Source organism: Protomyctophum parallelum (genome assembly GCF_964188405.1).
Source record: "Protomyctophum parallelum genome assembly, chromosome: 15".
Lineage (NCBI taxonomy): Eukaryota > Metazoa > Chordata > Actinopteri > Myctophiformes > Myctophidae > Protomyctophum > Protomyctophum parallelum.
The window spans coordinates 29495820-29519526 of NC_139710.1; the positions used below are offsets into that span (position 1 = coordinate 29495820).

Here is a 23707-nt window from a genome sequence, read left to right on the forward strand (position 1 = left end):
TTTGACATTTGTAGAATCGTTCCCAGGTCAAGCTGGTTTAACCCATTCTGGTCGGGAAACCATTTTGGTGTTAGCACTATGTTATGCTTTAGCTATTGAAAGCTATTTAGCTTTTTGAAAAATCGAAGAGCGACTGACATAGAAGACAGTTTTAGAATCTGATCTCAGGTCAGAATGAAATCTGTCAGGATGTAGAAGACATTTTTATAATCTGATCTCAGGTCAGAATGGGTTAATGGAGAGTTAGGAGTAGGGTTAGTAATGTTGGATTATAGAGCGTCGCAGTCCCGCCCCCTTCGAGGGCACCGGAAGAGACATTTCCCATTAATTTTTCCCATAGATGTTTCAGAAAGTATTTATTTATTTTAAGACCTGTAAGCCTCGGATAAAGCCAACTTGGATGATGACAAATCATGACAATAAACAAAAACATTGGGGCCGAACAAATAGAAAAAGCATTTTTTTCTCATTTCTAAAGCAATAATTTCAAATATTTTGTCTGGCCCCAAAAAAATGTGTTTGTCATGATTTGTCATCATCCGAGTTGTCTTTGTCCGAGGCTTTAAAGTTCAAAATAAATACTTTTTGAAACGTCTATGGGGAAAAATGAATGGGGAATTCTCTTCTGGTGCCCTCGTCGTTCTGAAAGGGGGCTCTATTGGGACGTCGGACTAACGCCACGTACCCATTTTGTACCAGTGGTTAGAGATTGGGAGGTCAGGGTTCGATCCCTTCCCCCCCTGGCCAAGTCATCACCAAAGACTGTACAACATGAGAACCATGACTCTCTGCTTTGGCACTCAGCATCTAAGAACGTCTCGGAGCTTCCCTAATACTATAGTGTCATGTCCAGGGGGTGTACTTTCATGCCCGGGGGGGGGGGGGGGGGGTGTACGTGTACAGCGTGTGACATATAGTGTCATGTCCAGGGGGTGTACTTGGAAGTGAGAATATTATAGCCAGAAGACAATACTGTTCTTTTCACACAGAGAGGTTTATTTACCTCTCCACGGACACATGGAGAGGTTTATTGAGCTCTCCACGGACACATTCCAACCTAACCGGTCTTCCTCAGCGGTGTGACATAATAGCGCCATGTCCAGGGAGTGTACTCTTACATCATGTGACATACTAGTATCATGTCCAGGGTGATAATTAAACAAAAATATTACACAAGGGGGTGTGGTATCGTGACTATTGGCATGCCAGTGATGCAATGTCTGGACCGAGGCTTCAGCGGAGTCCCGCAACCACAGCTGTGTTGATGATTAGGTATGCTAGGTCATGCTCGTTTAAAGCATGGGTAGATGGCTATTTCAGCCAATCGGATGGCTTCCTCGAAACTACCTGTAATTTTGCATCGTAACTGGGCAATACTTCTACGCCTCACGCTACATAAGCAGAAGATGGGCTCCTGCCCTATGGGCCACTTGGCTCTGGAACCATTGCCTCCCTGCAAGGCTATACTTACGTACTTCCAACCTTTGTACTTTTGTAAGAAGGATAGGCATAAGAGAAAAGGCACAGGGTGCAGAAACAAATATTGTATGCATGTTTCGCTGTAGCTCCCTTCTATGACATTATTGTATGACATCCACCCCACAAAAGTGACAATGCGAGCACCCTGCTCTTTCTTACAGAGTGCGTCTGACTGTTCACCGACGGATTACACTTCACCAACACTTCAAATCAAAAGGCACTCCTCGCTTCGCCGTGCAAAGTCACGTAAAGTAAACCTTCCTCAAAATTGCACCGAAGTGCAGAACTCTCTCCACGCTTCCACGATTCATCTGCTCATCATCCTTCCCCGCTCTCCTCGGTAAATAATGTAAAGTGTCACTTGAGGTGTGGTCGAGTAATCGTCAAATGGTTGTTTCCCTGTTGTGTTGTGTTTAGTCGATGGGCCGTGGAGCTGTCTGAATGCTTCCCCTGGCGTATACCTCCCGCTGCCAGTGAAGTGGGTCACAGCACACGAGTGTTGTAGATTAAATGAGTCTTAAGCACACGATTGAATCAGCAGGGCCGGACTAGGTGCTGGCTGGGCTGCTGCTGTGCGGTGACGGTATAGTAAAAGTAGCCAAACAGTACTTGAGTAAATGTACTTATAGTCACATTTTCAACCACTGCTGTGTGTCTTGCACACACGCTGTGCGTCGCTCACACATAAAGCTGCCTCTGAATCTTTTCATCCTTTATATCCCCTGACAGAAATCACACCACTGTGTCGTGCGGCAAAAAATAGCCGACCTAACCAGCTCGCAACGCAGCACGTCGCAGGCTTTTAGGTCGTTCTATTTTCGGCGTGTGCCACCGTCATGCGATGGAGCATGAAAAGCTTCAAGCGTAGCGTGAATAGGCAGACACAATCGCTCTGCGAGTAAAAACGGAGGCGATGCGCGCCTGCTTCAGCTGGTGTCAATCAGATCGCCACGTTGCGGAAGCGATTCAAATGCTGACAATGCAATCCAGCTCTTCTTGTCGTGGGGCGGACGTGTGCGTGAGACGAGCACGAACGCAACCGCTTCGCTGAATCGCTCAGATTGATCTCTCTACTTGCCCAGCTCGACCTATCTCCGAAAATGAATTACTAGATGCAGGGCAGTCGCTCCCTGTCCTGAAAAAAAGCCATTTATATAGCCACGCTGTACCTAATGAGCAGACCGGGGATTGTGTCTTTGTCTGCTGAAGCGTTGACACCGCCTTGGACAGCCACAGACGTCTTGTCAAATGTGACCAGATTTGACTGAGAGACTGCCATTGCGCAAATCCAGCTTTTCACCAGAGGATTATTATTTTGTTTTTTTCAAAATGAGTTAATAGCACAGGCATAGTCTTCACATACATGTCTGAAATAAGTGTCAGAGCTGAAATGTGACATGCGAATATGAAATAAATGCTTAAACATGTAGCTATAGGTGTAATGTTAGAGACCACAGAAGTGAACCTTTCAAGGCTGTTTTGTCAACTCGCTGTTTTCTGCAAGACATTACTCTATAAGCCATATCTCTAAAACTGGTGGGTCAAACTGAACAACCAATTTGTCAATTTGAATTTGACATGAAAACACGAAAATTAAAAAAAATCCAATGGCAGTCCCTCAGTCAAATGTTGTCACAAACAGAACGGCCGGGTGGGTGCTATAAGGACGTCTGGGCCTGGGGGACGATATCAATGTTGCTATATAGCACAATATAATAATATTATATTGTGCTAATATTTCGCTTTCAGATTTGGGGGGAACGGACAAGTGGGCGTCTTCAGAATATAAGCTCCCTGCATCCGGCTGGCACACACACTGGATAGCGCCAGGAGGACTTTATGGTGGCAACCAAAGTTTGGCAGCAAGCAGCATGTTAATTAACCTTCTTTATCCACTGTACATGTACAGATGAGTATGTTATATGATTAAAAAAGGAACATACAGGTGTTCCAATGGATCCAATGTGGTTATTATTTTGTCAGTCGCCGGTTAATACCTTTCATTGGTTCAATATAATCATATATAAAACCCACAGACAACCTCTTTCACTTTTTTTTTCTTCCTGTCTTTGAATGTTGAAGGTATAGCCGATCTATAAGCAGTGTACGACGAAGCAGGGCATTCATTTATGAAAGGTCACTGCAATGACATGCCGACTCAAAGCCCCCCCCCCCCTCCTCTTCCCCCCAAAGGAGCCAAACTGGTTCTTCAGAGTGACGCCAAATATAGGGGACAAAATGGTTCTAGTATAAAGAACCCAAATATATAGGGGACAAAATGGTTCTAGTATAAAGAACCCAAATATAGGGGACAAAATGGTTCTAGTATAGAGAACCCATAAACCCATCAATTGGTGTCACAGGGCTCTGTACTCTGGACTTTTTCTGCGTGAATTAACCCATTTAGGCCTGACCTCGAAATTAAAAAGAAAGTCTTCTAAATCCTCCAGTTTTCAGAAATAAATATTTTCACGATTTTTCAAAAATACTACTGCTATGAGCTTGTAGATCTGCTACTTTTCAATAGCCAAATTATAACGGAGGAAAGAAAGGATGCAAGAGTGACGGAGGAGAAGAGAGCGAGCGAGTGAGCGAGCGAGCGGAGGAGAAGAGAGTGAGTGAGAGACCTGGGCTCTAACAAGCATATCTCGCCCCCTTTAATTCGATTTGGCGGTTGCCAGGGGGGGCGCGGCATTCTCTTTGACCGCTACCTGTGACAGCAATTACTGCCCTGCCCCACACACGCACGCACACACACACACGCACGCACACACGCACACACACACACACACACACACACACACACACACACACTTCAAAACAGCCTTTGTTTCAGTACTGGCCACACCACACCGCTCAGCAGCTCTGGGAAGTAACGAAGTAAGCTCACTCAAATTACCATACTTTTACTATTTTGGCGCTATTTACGTGGAAATTGTACCCGGAGCACTAGCAACTATTATCTATTATTTTATTAGAAAATCTGAGGTCGGGACCCGACCCGAGCAGCACCGAGAGATGTCGGACCCGACCTGATGAGAACCGTGGAATATGTGGAACCCTGACCCGTACAAAACCTGAGGCAACCATATGCGCGGAAGCCAATGTTGCTCTCCAATAATTGTTAACGTTATTATTACAAGTTGGCTACCGTGAAATAAGACTTGTGTTTCTTACTTTCTTACCTAAACGCATATAGCCTTCTCCCATGGTTGCTGCTGCCGACAGTGCCCCCAATCCCAGTCAATGATCATTGGACATTTTGCAAATACAAATCAATCCACGTATTCTTTAGATGTGCACGTCCTCCTTCTAAAGGCCTATTCATAGTCTGGATTTCCGGTGGTGAGGTGACCACCGCTCCGGTGGTGAGCTGACCACCGGAGCTGAAATAACATGGAGCGGTGGTGAGTAAAATCAGAGAGAAGGGTGAGAGCGGTGGCGGTGGTTTGCTCTTCACCGCGGCTTGTGACGTCATGTTGTAGTTCGGTGGTCACCCCACCACCGTAAATCCAGACTATGTATGAGCCTTTAGCCATTGCTATTTTTGAAAGGAAATGGACGAAAATTACAAAACACACAAGTACTTTGGTACATTACTTCTGTCATTTTACTCAACACAAATATAATGAATAACACTTGAATCTCCCCTCTTCAAGCCTGTCTTTGCCTGGCTGGCAGAACCCAACCGGCTCTAGCTCGCCAAGCCAAAAGAAAAACACATTAGCTCCTCAGCTCTGTGCGTTTGGAGGCTAATCAGAGCCTATAATAAGGCCCCCCCGGCCTTGCCACTCTTACTTTTGGTCCAATGGTCGTGGGGGGCTTTAGTGCCGCTATTGCGATTATAAAATAGGCCCTTGTTTAAAGCCATTTCAATGCTGCCGTAGGAAATCACACCGCACGCACGCACACACAAACGCACACACATTGTATTGCTATACTTGTGAGGACATTAACACTTTAGGACAGCATCGAAAAATGGCAGAAAACTATACTGAATGAGAAATAGTAAGGGTTGTCCGCACACCGTGTATCGGCTCCCAGTAAACTTTTATTAAATAACAACGTTTCGAACCTTCTGGGACCTTCTGGTTCTTCGTCAGGTGTGATCCTGGGAGCAGATAGACGGTGTGCGGACAAACCGTCTTTCTCATTGTACGTATGTCTTTGTTCAGCACCCGTCGAGCTTTCTGAGATGTGCATGCTTCCTTTTGGATCCTATCAAAAAACTATGTTTATTTCTCAAATTGTACTGTGCTTCTGGGAAGATCTGACCCGCCACAAGTACAGTGATATAAACACACACAACAAAACGCACACACACACAAGATGCATGCACACGTGCACGAACACACACATTCGCACACACGCACTCGCACACACGCACCGACAAACGACAAAAACACTTCATTACGCGACGAGCCGAGTAGAGTAGAGTTGCTTCTGCTTTGAAGTAATCCATCAGTGAATAAAGTACGTACACTGGGAGACACATGATGCACGGCTGTGCATTGTGCACGGGCACAGAACATCAAAGCGGCCAGGGCCGCCTCTTTTTAAATTAAAGTCTACCGCACGCTTATACCCTCGCGGTTCCTTATTGGGTTCTTTGCGTATTGGCTTTTTTTTCTTTTTTTTTTTTACACCTCGCAAGCGGCGGGTTAGCCAGAGTTTATCCCGCTCCTCTGATGTTTTTTAGAAGGCAAGAGAGACAGCGCCGGTTAATCAAGTGCATTTACTCAAGTGCTTGCACTTACGTACAATTTTGAGGTACCTTTTCGTGGATATGACAATTCTTCATACAATTTCAATTCATATACTTCTACTGCACTATAGCCTACAGCTCATGGGCAAATACTATTATTACAAAACGCACATTAACCAATGAGACCTATTCGATACACATCATTGCGCTCTGTGAGTTTGTAGATCGGCTATAGAAAGCTGGAAAACTCCCATTTTGTTACTGTAAGTATTTAATACACTACCTACATACACACACTCAAGTGCAGCTTAATGGCATGTTACTGCAGCTCGCAGTGTCAGAGGACCAGTGCGACATCAAGGCACATCATATTCGTTCGCCTCTCTAATGGCTGGAACCTGCCCAGCGGACAACTTACTGCATGACAAAGTACAATTTGGCAAATTGACATTTATTAACAGGTTGACTTATTACATTTTAAATGAAGTCAAACAAACCCTCTCTCACCCTCTGCAAATTGAAGACATTTACATGAGATGCATTGGTGAATTCCGTTATTAAAATGAGTTCACAGGAAGTCTGAAAATAATAAATTCAATATCAACATTTTGGTCTGGATAAAAACCTGATATCACATTTAGTTCTAGTAGGCCTACTACCAGCACAGTGAAATCTTCAGTGTTAATTTTAACTCATTTTGGGCGGGAACCCCTTTTGGTGGCATTATGTTATGCTTTAGCTGTTGAAAAATAGCAGATCTACAAGCTCATAGCGCTACGAGCTTGTAGGTCTGCTATTTTTTTTTAAATCAAAGAACGACTGACATAGAATCATAGCTTTTTCAGAAAACTGTCAGGATGTAGAAGACATTTGTAGAATCTGATCTCAGGTCAAAATGGATTAATATACATTGTATCGCACGCAGCCAGTCGAGGACCCACGTCTGAGCCTGAGCGTGCTTTACGGCAGGGGGTCCTGCCTTTGAGTATAAGACCCCCCCCGTCAACTCACAGGCAACACTCCTATTCGTTCATCAGTTCAATGTTTATGAAAACCCACAGACACACTTAACCGCTTTCCCTTTCACTTTCAAAAAACGAATTATGAAAATAGCAACCGCTGCTACTCCTACGTATGACGAAGTACAGTAGGAGAGTAAAAGGAACATAACAAATTGTATACACGAGCGTGCGTGCGTGTGTATAGTTCAAGCAGTGTGCAGAGAGTGAAAACGGCTTTTTAAATAGACTCATAGTTTGTTTGTACTTTGTCAGAACAGACCGGACCAATTAATGTGATGTATGCTCCGCACGCTGTGGAAGTCAGCAGATGCAATTTGCATATTTGTTTCTCTTTCGTTCTGTCCATATCCCCCTCTCTCTCTCTCTCTCTCTCTCTCTCTCTCTCTCTCTCTCTCTCTCTCTCTCTCTCTCTCTCTCTCCTCTTCTACGTTAGTAGTCATGCTTATCACACATTGCACAGCATATGTACAAGTGAATCATTCAGACATTATACCCTGTACTTTTAAAGGTTTAACAAATTTGCATATAAATTATGTGCACATTCACTACCTTTCATGTTTCATACTGTATCTTGTTTTTTTGATGCTTATTTTTTTAGCAGTGGATATTGGATTCATTCCATCGTCTCCGTCGGGAGGATTCACATAAAACAAAAAGAAAGAAAGAACAAAAAGCAGATTGGCGTGCTTGCAGATCTGCTATTTTTCAACATATATACGTATACTGTTGTGTGTATGAAGTAGAATGATAACGTGTAGGGCGTTAAATTACATTTGAATGTGGAGATGAGAGGTTTCAGCAACCACATACGTGCTGTGTCCATACTGGTTTTCACTGGGAACCACATGGGATGCTACATGCTATGCTACATGCTATGCTGCATAAAATAATAATAATAATAACTCAGCAAACGTGTGTGCAAAAAATGTGACTCACACACGGTTATCGTTGGCACGCCGGGCAGAAACCTTGTATCTCCGTTATTTGACCATGTGTGCTGGCACAATTTACTGTGTTTTTTTCCCGCTACTGTGTTTTTGTTGTATGATTTGCTGTGAAGTGCACAGAGACCCCTTGGGGGGGGGGGGGGGGGGGGGGGGGGGGGATGCTGCACTATAAATAAATATACACTGAACGCACGTGTTGTTTCATCAATCATTGCCCTTACTTCCTAACACAATCAGCGCCGGGATTTCTTTCAAAATAGAAGCTCAGGGGGCCGGGAAGATATGGACACTTTTACTCTGTAAGCCCCCTCCTTCCGTCCCAGGCAAAAAACTGGGAGACATATTTCTGCTTGCTTACCTCGCTATCGTTACGATAAAATCGGCATGTTTAAGTCAGAAATGAAGAGCTTAGTATATCCATCTGGTCAAAACCACGGAGAGCTCCTTAGATTACGCTCGCCGAGCCTTTCTTTGTGAGCGGTAAACAGGGAAGTGAACGACAACGCGCAGTCGCACTTGCGCGAAGAGCAAGGAGTATGGTGCAGAAGGAGAGGCCAAGGAAAAGGAAAAAAATTCGATCCGATTATTGTTATATAAGGAGGTATAATCTTTTCAAAAAAGTCTACAGTATTTGTTAAAATGTTTTTTTTTTTTATATAAATTATACATTTTTTTATCCCACAATTTTTGTAACCCATTTTTCACCCCTGTGTCAATCATCTAATGTGATCCTGGGCTCTACACACCCTCCACCAACCTAGTCCCCATATATGGGGGACAAGGGGAGAGCAACGGACTTGAACTCATGCTTCCTTCATGCCAAGTTGCTCCTTTACACCTGACAGGGGGGAGTTTCCCTGGTTGGACGTAGCGTGTGGAAGGAACACGTTATTCCAACCAGTTCCTTTCCCCTCCATCAGGCGCCCCGGCTGGCCAGGGGGAGGCAGTTTAGTGACCAGGATTACTGCATGTTTTTTGTGAGGGTACCGACACGGGGAGAACATGCAAACAAAAGAATGTTGTTCAAAAATGTTGTTTTTATGTATGCCTGGTTTGCCTGGTGGGTGGTGATGAGTGGTGATCCACCTGAACTAGATGTATGATAAAGGGGGAGTGGTTAGGGGAGGGGCTGATAATGTGATGTCACTATATTACTGTTTATTTCATTGGCCCGTTTGACTGTCAAGGGTTCAGCCTCCAGGAAGAAACCCTAAATGCAAAGTTAATACACCATTGCACATAAGAACGACTCCAGGGTGTATAATGAAGTACTGTCACCCCATAGACACATGGAAAACTGGAAAAATACAAAAAATTGTGGCACTCCATCTTTAATGAGAGATTGTGCCTAAATAATAACTTAATTGGATCCATTCTTTCTACATTTCCTGAAAAGTACGGAGCTCCAGAGTGGCCATGGTAAGAAAAATAATTTATCTCGACCGGTCGAGATAATAATTCGACTGGACAAGATATTATCTCGTCCAGTTGAGATATAACACGACTAGTCGAGATAATATCTTGCCCAGTCTTACCACTCTGGGGCCCCATAGAAAAGTAATGGATTTGGACATACAAGGTTTCCACCCGAGGAAAGGATGAAGTGGGAATGAATGTGATTCCACGTTAAGTCTGTTAATCTCCTGTGAAATATGAGCATGGTTTGGACAGCTGCTCATCTTCCTTTGTATAGTAGCCTAGTAACTAACTACTCATATTTTCACATTTTAGCCCCTTTTTCCTTATGCCAATTAATCCCTGCCCGCACACATGTCTGTGTCAATGCTGTTGTTGTATTGTATCCTACTGGCTCGCCTACCAATAAGTAGCCCCCACCTCTGCCCTACAGCACGTATACTATGTTATAAACATTGTCGTATACACAATTATAAACGTTCATAATAAGAGTTATAGTGCATTCTAATGTATCAGAAATGTGATTATTATAATGCACTATAGGCCCAACCGGTTGATTATGGTAGGGTCTATAATGCGCTATAACCACACTTATAATGCACTCATAAGGCATTACAACACTTTTGTATAAATATATGTTTAAGTAAAGCTGTACCAACATAATATACCATATTGCTACTTTTACTTGAATCCAACAATCCGAGTATACCTGTTCGTCCGTCACTGTCTGCTTTACATTCAAATGACTTGTCGCCGTTCGGCATCGTTGATTCCCATGCGTTATTCATTTGACACACATAATTAGCATAATTAACACGGTGGAGATAACCCAGACAAAAGCACCGACTCCATTGTCTGTCTGTATTTAATTGCATTGCCGTTGTATTCTCCTCCGCAGGCCTGTGGGGTGGAGTCGGCTATAGCTGCTTTAGCATCACAGTGCCTGTCATCGTATCACCCTTGCTGACGGGCAGAAACCTCTTATCTCCATAATTATGCAAACTGTGTGTGTGTGTGTGTGTGTGTGTGTGTGTGTGTGTGTGTGTGTGTGTGTGTGTGTGTGTGTGTGTGTGTGTGTGTGTGTGTGTGTGTGTGTCTCTCTCTCCCACTGTCGGTATAGCCGCCAAATATGGCGAAGACGCTGTTACTTGTACCACTGTGTGTGGGTATTTGTCCGGGATTTGCTGATTGCACTCTGTACAGCACCTTGTAATTGTATTTGTGTCCTCGTATTGTATCTCTTATGTGGACATACATAAATGATTAATGTGTGTGTGTGTGTGTGTGTGTGTGTGTGTGTGTGTGTGTGTGTGTGTGTGTGTGTGTGTGTGTGTGTGTGTAAACATACTATACAGTGTCACACAAAAGCATAAAAAGTAGCAGATCTGAAAGCTCAAAGCTTGCAGGTTCAATTATTATTATTATTATTATTATTATTATTATTATTATTATTAACTGGTGAGTAGTATATGAACAAGAGCTTGTGACTAAATAATAACTAAATTGGATCCATTTGAACACATTTCTTGAAAAGAAACGCTTTATTTTGTGTTTTCACATCCGAGGTTTCCGCCAAACTTGATTCTTTCTCTCTCATCAGTGGCACCCGATGTATGCGTCTCTAAATAATGAAACACTGTAATTGAAGTCTTAGGAGTCAATAAACATAACAGCTTGTGTGTGTGCGTGCGTGCGCGCGCGCGTGCGTGCGTTCGTTCGTTTGCTGCATGGCCAGTTCCTATGTGGGCTGTTCGCTACAAATTAGAACATATTAAAAATTAACCAGTTATGGAATACGTACACATATTTGTATTGTACTAAAGTAAAAGTAGCAATACCACAATATAACAAATAGTCTGTTGCTAGTAAAAGTACTGTATTCAAAATCTGATTCCGGCCAATCACAATATTGGCGTTCTCACTTTTCTCTCCTCACTTTTTATCCTGAATATGTACTGCACATTGCTCAGCCAATCAAATCATCGCCACGGGGTGCTCAGCCAATCAAATCAACGCTATGGGGTATACACAAACACACAAAGCTGGCCATAGGAGGGGCTATAGCGCCCCTCAACAAAATAAACAGCCCATCTACCTGCGTGTCACGTTGGAGGCTTGTAAATTGGCTATATATTTTTTAACTCTTTATTTTTGAATTTTTGAATATGCAAGACAGACACAAAAGACAAACAAGGCATACAATAAAACAGAAACATCAACAGTAAAAAACTGAATAAAAACAAAAGACAACAAAAAAACCCGAAAAAAAACAAAAGAGGTCATGGGATGTACAGCAACAACAACACATATTACAGAATTTTGGATTCCTTACATTCATTGACAACCGGAAAGACACAGCCCATATTCACTCCATATCCCCCCCCCCCCCCCCCCCCCCAGCTAAATACTCTATCCATTTCTCCCATCTTCTTTCACCCAGCTCTTTTTGCAGTCTAAAAGAATAGGTCATCTGTTCAAGTGATGTAGTTGCTTCACAATGTTGATAAATAGGTCAAGCAGTAGGACAGTTCTTTTGTAACCAATTTCTTGTAATAGCTTTTTTCCTGATTTAGCCCATCTGGGAGTTATGATACAAAGATGTGAATGTATCATCTATTCCAAAACCCATAATGTTTGAGATAAGTGTTGTCACTTCCTTCCAAAATGGTTGAATTACAGTACAAGACCAAAATACATGTGCATGATCAACCATTGTATCTCCACATTCTCTCCAACAGTCCATATGGTTGCCAGTCTGTTTGGACTTCTGTTTTGGAGTAATAAAGAAGCAAATCTGGTTTTTCCAACAAAAGTCAAGGAATTAGTGGTCGTTGATTGCGTTTCCCATATATTCATCCATACTTCATCACTTATATCAATGCCCAACTCTTTTTCCCATCGCTCTTTCAGATATATTGTAGAGTCCTTTTTCAACGACATAAGTCCATTATATAGGTTACTTACAAGACCCCTATTACTTCCTGAGCCATAAGCATTTGTAAATACAGTGATTAGGATTGTTGTAATACCTGGAGTAGACCCTTTTACTTTTTACCAAAATAGTCCCTTACCTGCAAGTATCTAAAAAAGTCCTGGTTAGCCAACCCATATTTCTGCTTTAGGTTTTCAAAACTGTCTATCTCCATTTCTAATCATATACATATAGAGGTGATGCCATTGTGGTGGCCATTGTTTATACCTATTGTCTAATACTGCTGGTATGAAGTCAGGGTCATATGCTGCGCAACTTAAAAGTTTTGCCTCCCTCTGAAGCTGGAAGCGTTTTAACAACTTCCAGACATATTTTGAACGAAAAATGTACCCACTGACTCCTTGTCTGAAACATTGCCCTTTCTCTCTGTCAGTGCAACCTAATAGTGACTGTATTGGTATATCCATCAGGGATAGCTCTATGCTTTGTAAATTGGCTATTTTTGAAGAATTAAGTATAGAATGGTGGATGAATTGGTTATTGTATGTTTTGTAATGATAATCTAAATTTATCAAAGTTTTCAATAATCATAGTCGAATAAAAATAACAATATCTGGCTCCGAAATGTAGTGGAGTAGTAGTAGAATGAAGTCGTATCTGTCTGGTGGAATCCTCTTAATATAAAAAATATTCAAACAAAAAAACAGCAGTAGCAGAGTGGCAGATCTACAAGCTCAAAAGGCGTCACTTTGCAATGCGTTTCGACGGGACGGGATATGAAGTCAACGGGAGCGTGCAGGAGCGGGGAATGGACATCTATCTAGAATCATAATGATCATTTTCAGCTGGTCGTGGCGTCCGACCAAAAGAACAGAAGCAACCGCATATTTGTAGTCATCTTTCAGTGAGACAATGCTCTTTTGACTTGCGTTAGAAGTCAAAAGAACTACACCTAACCCATAATCCAGTAGTAAAAAAAAACAGGAGCGGGATGGGAGTGGGAGTCATCTCGAGTGGGAGCGGGGATGGGATCATGAGTCATTCTACAGGAGTGGGACAGGACAGGATTTATGTTTTAACCCTGGTCCAGGATTGGGACAGGACAGGATTTTTTCTTGTGGGAGTGGACAGGACAGGAGTGGAAATCCACTTCCGTGTCAGTCCTCTAACACACACACACACACACACACAGTCACACACACACACAGTCACACACACACACACACACACACACACACACACACACACACACACACACATTTGGCACTGCACTGCGGCGACATGGACATAAGGGCTATGCTTATGCGGGCCCTTGGTCTAAGACAAATTTCTTCCTCGGGAGACAAATAATAAAGAACCTTGAACCTTGAACCTTGAACACACACATGCCTAATTTTGGGGGACCGGGGCTGGAACACACACACACACACATGCCTACTTTTAGGGACTGGGGCCGGAACACACACACTTGCCTACTTTTGGGGACTGGGACCGGAACACACACACACACACACACACACACACACACACCTACACACACACACACACACACACACACACACACACACACACACACAGTGACACACACACACACACACACACACACACACACACATACACACACTTGCCTACTTTTGGGGAGCGGGGAAGGAACACACACACACACACACACACACACACACACACACACACATAAGCCTACTTTTGGCAACGCTCTTATTATAGCAACGCTCTTATTATACGTGTATGATATCAGTGATAGACTCAGTGTTCTCGGCTATATTCATATAATCCTTAATCCCCATGTACTAATTTAGACGGAAGTTAAAGTGGGTCATGTTTGCAATTGTAACAGCTGAAATCAATAATAGCCAGTATCAGTATTCCGATATTAACCTGCAGGGCGCATGTGGCTCCGAGCCATTTGTAAACCAAGTACCACCTCAGAAAGAATGTGTCTCTCCAGGTACCACCATTATAACAAAAAAACATAAAATATGATAATGAAGAGGTTCCTGCCAGACAGCAACGATATGAAAGGAAAAAATAAAATACTCAAGTAAGGTAATTGTACACAAATACAGTACTTAAAATGCAATTTGTTACCATACCTATGGAGTCAGAACAGTATCAAAAGGTCCACAGTAAATAACACAGATTTGTAACTCACAAGTTCAGATTTGCAACTCACGTGAGTGAATTTGTGTTTCACATTTGTGTTTTGTATCCACAAGTTCAGATTTGTCTTTTGTATCACAGATTTGAATTTGAATTACAGATACAAAACGCAAATACAAAACACAGATGTGAAACACGGATACAAAACACAGATGCGAATTACAGATACAAAACACAAATACAAAACACAAATACAAAACACAGATGCGAAACACAGATGCGAAACACAGATACAAAACACAAATCTGAACTTGTGGATACAAAACACAAATGTGAAACACAAATTCACTCACGTGAGTTGCAAATCTGAACTTGTGAGTTACAAATCTGTGTTATTTACTGTGGACCTTTTGATACTGTTCTGACTCCATACTTTTCCACCACTGCAAAATGAGAAGTGGGTATTAAAATTAACCCAAATGGCTCGGTCCGTCCGGCTGTCAAGAATCCGCTGCGGCCTGCATGTTTGTGTTGTGCTGAGGCCAGCTGGTGGGCGTACAGTATAGCCCGTACAGTAAGGCTCCTTGTTCGATATCCTGTGAATAATTGAACGTGACTTCTTGCGCCCCGACTTTACACCGTCTTTATAAATCCTCAGAAGACGAGAGAGAGAGCGAGAGAGAGAGAGAGAGAGAGAGAGAGAGAGAGAGAGAGAGAGAGAGAGAGAGGAGAGAGAGAGAGAGAGAGAGAGAGAGAGAGAGAGAGAGAGGAGAGAGAGAGAGAGAGAGAGAGAGAGAGAGAAATTATGCTGACGACCTTGTGAAAATGGAATGTGACACGTTTCTTCTGTGGCAGATGGGTTTTTATAATTCTGCTCTCTCTCTTTCTCTCCCTTTCACTGTCTGTCTGTCCGCCCTCCTTCCCTCCCTATTAATCAGGTGGACATGCTCGTACCTACCAAGATCACAGGCCTCATCACCCAGGGGGCGAAGGACTTCGGCCACGTTCAGTTTGTAGGCTCGTACAAAGTGGCGTACAGTAACGACGGGGAGCGGTGGGTCGTATATCAAGACGAAAAAACAGGGGAAGGACAAGGTGAGTGCCTCTCCATAACGTCCGTAATGAATGACTGTCACCGGCGTGATGGATATAGGGAACGCGTCTGGAGCTTTTTGTCAACCTGGCAGGAGGGGGGAGGAGGAATTATCGTTCATTTTGTGACACATGCCGCACCGTGTCTAAAACGAAAGGCTGTTCCGTTCATGGTGAGAAATACCGAGGTATTCATGCCATAGGGGGGGGGGGGGGGGGGGGGGGTGGTTGGACCTTCCGCATGATTTCTCCAAAGCGTTTGATCGGCTTTGTTGATTTCAGGATGAACAACACTGAAATAAGCGTCGTCGTCATCAAATGGTCTCAGATTTAAATGTGTGGCACACCATTTTAAAGTGTACAATCTGTACTTCTGCCTACATGAGGCTCAAAGCACTGGGTCCACATAATAGAGAATTTTGCATCTCGTACTGAATTGGACTGAGTTTACAGAGTAATTGTCCTCAGTTGGGATGCACGATATTGAGAACATGGCCGATATCTGAGTGTTTTCCTTCCACCTTACCTGTTATGTAACTATGATTCTGAGTGCAGATGAAGACTTCTAATACACACAGTGCATATCACAGTACCTGATTTATTAGCCCTATACAGACTCAGGCACACAAACAAACCAATATGCCCATATGGGCATGCCAGTATAATGGGAAAATACTGATAACATCAGGGATCTCCATACTGGAGATCCAAAGGAGAAAGGTAGTCAGACAGATACAGAGATCTCCACATATGGGCATTCAAGGGACACAGACAGATGGCCACAACGGGTATACTCTGACAAGCCCAAGTCACTATGACTCAGACATATCGATCGGATCGGCGTTGCAACGCATATAGGTAGCACAGTAGAGGCCCAAACTTATTCAGCTTCACATTTTTAGAAACTTTTCTAAAACCGATTAGTGGGGCAGATAAGCAAACCAATTGTGCTTTTTTTAATGACTTGAAAGCATTAAAATTAAACAAGCATATAATTTGCATAGCCCAAGGTTCATATTAATTTGATATCGGTTTGATACCACATTCTACGTCACATTTTCACGGACGGTATTGCGATGCTGATGTGATAACTGACGAATCAATCAAGCATCCCTAGTTGCCCAACTGGCACCACTTAGTTGTATATTTCAATGTTTTATATATAGTTTGCCGGAAGTCACTGGTCTGTGGGTCCGGCCGCGGCCAAGTGTTTAGCAATGGGGTTGCTTGGCCTGGGAAAAGCCACTGCTGAACACTCCCCCCTCCCTCCCTCCCATTCATCCACAGAGACAGCGCAGGGCTCCAGCAGACTTCAGCAACATCCCTCAGAGTACAGTGATGCTCTGATAATATGCTCTTCTTCCTCTCTAGACACCCGGTGGCGAGACAGAGACGCTCTCCTTGTCTCTCCTTGCTGTGTTTATTGAAATATACAAGCTTGCTTGAGCCCTCCATCTCACGATTGTACATAAATACAGTACTTGACTAAAAAACTATATACTGTATACATGTATATGTACGCACGCACGCACGCACGCACGCACGCACGCACGCACGCACGCACGCACACACGCACACACACACACACACACACACACACACACACACACACACACACACACACACACACACACACACAACACACTGGATGAGGCAGACACAAGGCAGGTCGAGTGTAGGGTGGTTTATTAACCAAAGACCAGAGGTACAGGAACAAACACAGGAAACTAGGGAATAACTAGGAGCAAGAAAACAACACTAGGACTAGGAATATACGAGGAGCTAAATAACACTGACACAATTTACGAACCAACAAAGAACAGAGTCGGGACAGCCGACGGGGGTTCCGGTAGGATAATGGTAGCTACAAAATAAAAGGTACACAAGAAAACATAACATGTCACGGACCGTGACACACACACACACACACACACACACACACACACACACACACACACACACACACACACACACACACAACTGCTTATGCTATTTCCACACCATCAAGTGGGAGTTTAAGATCAGAGGGTAACTCTGAAAGTATAGATAAGTGTACGGTTATGCCCGACAGCTGATTGTTATGCATATACAGTATCATACTCCAATAATAACTGCATATCAATTGGAGATAAATTGTGATTTTAGACAGCCCGCACCCTGGAAAAAAATAAAGAAAAAAAATCCATCTCGCCGTTCAAATTCCTCGCTTGAGGAGTTCATAATTTTAACACCCAAGATGATCTTTTGGATATGGGCCACTGCCTCACAGAGAAGCACGCTGGTTCCAATAGCAATTGGAAAGTGAGCGAGTACATTTACTCAAGCACACTGAAGTACAGATCTATTGGATATGGGCCACTGCTTACCGGGTGGTTCTCAACCTGTGGGTCGGGATGCCCAGGGCGTCCCCAAACTATTTTCCGGGGGGGGGGGTCGAATTGTTGGATGACAATAAATTGACAATGTCTAAGGACTTTTCACAATGGACTATTTATCTAGGTGTGCTAGGGGGTGATTGGTGAGTGCTAGGAGGTGAGGTGGAGACTGGAGAGGTGAGTGCTAGGAGGTGAGGTGGAGTCTGAAGAGGTGAGTGCTAGGGGGTGAGGTGGAGACTGGAGAGGTGAGTGCTAGTTGGTGAGGTGGAGTCTGAAGAGGTGAGTGCTAGGGGGATGAGGTGGAGTCTGAAGAGGTGAGTGTTAGGGGGTGAGGTGGAGTCTGAAGAGGTGAGTGCTAGGGGGTGAGGTGGAGTCTGAACAGGTGAGTGCTAGGGGGTGAGGTGGAGTCTGAAGAGGTGAGTGCTAGGGTCGTGAGGTGGAGTCTGCAGACTTTGTTGCATAAATCATTCTCCATTCAAAAACTATGCCTCCTGGGAATTCCCACATAGTATAAACCATGGCCACTTGCAAATTCAGTCGACTGCTTCAAGTTTCACGTTGTGGCGTTGCTGCGTAATTCCTGAGCAAAACCAAAGGACTCTCAGGGTCAGATTTACCCATGGCACATTGCAATTTGTGCTCGTATGGTGCATGCAATTAACATCCGATTTACTAAGGCTGCAGCTGCAAATTATGCGATCAACGAATACGGCCGCAATCTGGTGGCATTTTGCATGTGAAGCAGAGCGTTCTGTATGACAATTATTACTTAATTAATCTGTTTTGTTCATACATTATTAAGAAGTTTCAAGCACAGTGAAATTAGCAGGTCCAAGTTTTGATTGATTGAACACATTATTAATATATTGTGTGTCTGTTAGCAGTAGGAGGTAGTGTGTTATGCATAACACATTACATTTCTCACAATGTGTCGTGAGATAACATGAATGATTGATTGATTGATTGATTGATTGATTATCGGTTTGCAAAAAATATACAATAATGATCAAATTATATCACAAAAAGCCCTGACTGCTTGTTTCCATTGTGGTCCTATGCATTAAATTAATTGAGCCATATAAAGACATACAATAAACCACAAGAAACCATCAATACTTACTACAACTGAGAGAAGAAAAGTAAAAAAAGAAACAAACACAAAAATAAATTAACCAATGAATGCAATTATATTAAATTCCTCGCCGAATCATAAACCACAGAACACTGGCAGCAATGCAGAGCAGGCAGTCTGTTCAAGAGCCCGTAAACAGGAAATGCCCTGAGCAATTTTGTTATGGCAGTGGCAAAACACCTCACCTGATGACACGCTCAGGTGAGTTACAGTCATGTCATCAGTGTCATTGATCTCACAATTTCTAGCTACACCAGTCTTCTGCCAAGGTGTCTATGCTATACCCTGGAGTGCCCTCTTTTGTCTACAATAATCATTTCACTGCTTTCAGTATGCCACAATGTTGGACAGGAAAACGATGCCTACAGCTTATTTTTCATAGCCTGACACTCGGCCTCAAATGTAATTTAGTTTCACTCTATTATTCAGTCTGAAACCCTCCCAGTGCAGCTGTTTTCTGAGATGGGGGTGTGGCCAAACTGCCAGGCTATATATGTCATGACTTTTAAACCACGTTTTATATATACTTGACAGTTTTTGAGGCCCCTCAAAAACGGCTCTTCAGCTAGCTATAGCGCCCTCATGAGCTGGAGTACGAATGAGTGCTAAGGGGGTGAGGTGAAGTCCGGAGAGTTGGGTGGGGGTGCTAGGGGATGAGGTGGAGTCCCAAAATTGAGTGCTAGGGGGTGAGATGGAGTCTGAAGAGGCGAGTTCTAGGTGAAGTCTGAATGTGTGTGTGTGTGTGTGTGTGTGTGTGTGTGTGTGTGTGTGTGTGTGTGTGTGTGTGTGTGTGTGTGTGTGTGTGTGTGTGTGTGTGTGTGTGTGTGTGTGTGTGTGTGTGTGTGTGTGCGTGCGTGCGTGCGTGCGTGCGTGCGTGCGTGCGTGCGTGCGTGCGTGCGTGCGTGCGTGCGTGCGCGCGTGCGTGCGTGCATGCGCGCGTTTCTGTATACAGTGCACGCGTGTCTGCCTTTGCGTCAGATTGTGTGTATGTCCAGAAGCCTGCGACTGGCCCAGGGGCAGCCGCTAAGCTCCTCAGTATTCTCCTCAGCTCTCGCCCCGGGCTCCGGTGTCTCTCGCCCCGGGCTCCGGTGTGCCACAGACTGCGTCCAGATAGATGTAGATCGAGAGAGAGAGAAATGATACTCTGTCAGAATACAGATGTCCTTTACACAAACACAACGCCAATTTGGTAGAAGTACGTTTACTCAAGTACTGTGCTTATGTACACTTTTGAGGTGTCATAGGGAAATATTATACTTGATTTACTCCCCCAGTCCCCCTCAAAGTATTTGACAGCTTTTATTACTATAGTTACGTTGCATATTTAGTTTATGATTACATTCTAATCACTTATGCCATATTTTATACTTTGGCTACTGGGAAATACTTTGCTTCAATGTGTATAAACCCATAGAAAGACTCTCACTTTCAAAATGATCGGCTATTTTCACTACTTTTGCGCTGGGCATTAATTTCTGAAAACAAAAATAAAAAGAATATATATAATTGAAATGTGGAGATACAAGGTTTCCACCCGACGGTGACAATATAGTCGGGTGGAAACCTCATATGTCATAAACCATTATCCAGATTTAATTAATAAAAAATAAAGCAAAAGTAGCAAGCATAATATTTGCAAGCTCAATTTTGTGTGACGCTGTAATATGGTCAAGTAGGGCGTTAACTTATGGGGGGAAAAAAGGTGTACTGGTGCACAGTTTCTGCCCGACACTGATGATATGTAGCTTATCGACTAAGCTCCTATAACCATGAACACCACATAGTACCTTGACATGCTGTGTCAATGCTTCTTCCGCAGTCGCTTTGACGGGAAGCAGTCGAGCACGCAAGTAATTGATCGGTCATAATGCGGCTTGCGCTTAGGTTCCACCAGGTTAATTAGTCATTAGAGGCTGGAATTCCCATGCAGGTCATATAGGGTAATAGCATGTTAGATGATGGTAAATACAAGCGCGCTTTAAGATTAGCCACTAATGGTTTCCTCCCCTCTTCTCGTTTTTATTTTTATTTAGTTTTAAGTCATTGGCAGCGAACAGTGGTGCAAGTAAGATTTTTGCTTGAATAGAAGTAGGCTACAAAACGGTACCAAAGTAAAATAACGTTTGTTTTCAGAATTTGTAACTAAATCAGTCGATCGTAACTATTTTCGGATAGCAATAATCAAATCTACAAAGTAACTATAAACAAAGCCGTGAAATAATTGCATTTAAGTAAAATCTACACAAACAGTACAAAATTATCCTCTGAGACGTGGTGGAGAACGTAGAACTACTGGAACTATTGGAATATAAATCTGACCAAAAATGATTTTGAATTTAATCTCCAAACCAAAGGCACAGTCATGGGGAAAAGGTTTGCCCCCTCCTATGCAAATAGCTAAAAAAAAAAGAAGCAAACTCAAACCAACACATTATTATAGATTTTTGGATGACATCTTTGGTGTTTGGAAACACACCAAAGAGGACGTCCAAGATTGTAACAGTTTCCGTGCCGGGAATGGATTACTCCAGGTTACTGTCGCTGCCAACCTCGCTAATCGCGACTTTTGTTTTATGTGTTTAATCCGCTGTATTGTTATAAATAAAAAGAAAATCCGTCTTCGTCGCGGAGAAAGATACTAGATGCATTCGCTTTGATGACGAAACCGGAAATCGTCACATGCTGTGGGCTGCTAGGGCTTCTGGGAAATTGAGGCCAATGGAAATGCATGGGGTGCAACGCCTCATTGAGACCAGTCTTGTGTGCGTCTTCCGGGTGCACCAAGATGGTGGATGATACGCTCGAATCATAACAAACCACGGGAGCTTTTTTTGCTGGATTTTCGCGGATTAAAAGCCCAAATAATTCAGCGTATGCTCTAAAGGTAATACAACAATCTCGGCAGTGAAGGGGGGTTGATTAAAATGCGGGTTAAGCGTGAAAAACAGTCAAACTGTTATACTAAACACACACCATAGATCAATTACAATCAAATATGTGACGAGCACAGAAACAATAGATTCCCTAGATGTTACTGTCTTCAAAGGCTCAAAATGTCAACACAAATGGTAAATTAGATTGCAAAGTATATTTTAAAGAAACAGACACACACGCTCTCCTACATAAAACCTCCTTCCATCCGCCACACACTTATAGGCATAGTCAAATCACAGCTCTTGAGATTCCACAGAATCTGCCCACAACAAAGTGATTTTAAAAATAGGATGTCAAACTCTATTTGACGTCTTACGAAAACGGGGATACACAAGAGCTTTCCTTAGAAAAACACATGACACATTTCTAGAGGTGAAAGAAAGGGACCAGAGTCCCAAACTTGCCTTAGTTAACTACCTATTCGACACTAAGCAGAATAACAAACATGAAAATGAAGAGGAACTTTGCAAATAGGATGGGTGACCTACTAAACGGATACATTTACATACAATACAATACAAATTATACCAGCATATAGGTGACCAGATTTGACTGAGAGACTGCCATCGCGCAAATTCCAGCTTTTCACCAGAGGAGAAAATTAGTTTATAGCACAGGCAGACTATTCACATATACTAGAGCATGTCTGAAACAAATGTCAGAGCTGAAATCGACATGTAAATATGAAATAAATGCCCAAACATGTAGCTAGGTGTAATGTTAGAGACCACAGAAGTGAACCTTTCAAGCCTGTTTTCTCAACTCGCTGTTTTCTGCAAGATCTATATAAGCTATATCTCCAAAACTGGTGGGCCAAACTGAACAACCAATATGTCAATTTGAAGCTATGATTCCCTGCTTTCATATGACATGAAAAACGAAAAAATGGCAGTCCCTCAGTCAAATTTAGTCACTAGGAAGAACAAAAATGTGAAAGATGACCTTGTAGCCTACATAGCAAACTAAAGGAGACAGACAGACCGATATGCAATAAACCAGATTACTTCAGACCTAAACAACAGGTGAAAAATAGAAGCACAATGAGAATGGTGGGAATAAAACAAATCGTACAGGCTAATACTAGTAACTGTGTCTATCTAATTACATGCAACAAGTGCAACCTACAATATGTGGGTGAAACTAGGAACACAATAGCAGATAGACTAAACCAACATAGATGTAATATAAATAATGCAAAAGAAAACAACTTTATTAATTGTATAGCATTTCATGACCCATGGAATTAGTGCCTTGGAAGTTTGTGGATTAGAATCTAAACAAACCTGGACAGAGGGGGAAAGAAGATATGCAGTGGATTTTAAAATTACAGGAAACAGGGTAGTAAACAAACCATTGAATCCTAAACCTCTAAATTGCTCTCAATTAGAGCAGAGCCAGGACAATAGCAGAAACACAAAGACATTTAGATTCAAAATCAGACCATGATCTGATGGTCTGAGGTTGACACTAATGGGCTTGATGGGTGGACTTTATCCCCTCAAAGGTAATCACACTTTAATCATTGACATGCCCCCCAGACGGGGTCATACCTATG

General features: G+C 42.9%; 1 protein-coding gene across 1 annotated transcript in view; it reads left to right on the forward strand.

The window, feature by feature from the left end:
- Positions 1-23707, forward strand: part of LOC310872011 (EGF-like repeat and discoidin I-like domain-containing protein 3) — a gene marked incomplete at its 3' end in the record, with an annotated part of 237840 nt that overhangs the window by 207581 nt on the left and 6552 nt on the right. Inside the window, 2 exon segments of the mRNA XM_083783672.1 lie at positions 15558-15695; positions 15697-15714. Coding sequence (XP_083639798.1) covers positions 15558-15695; positions 15697-15714 — 156 coding nt within the window.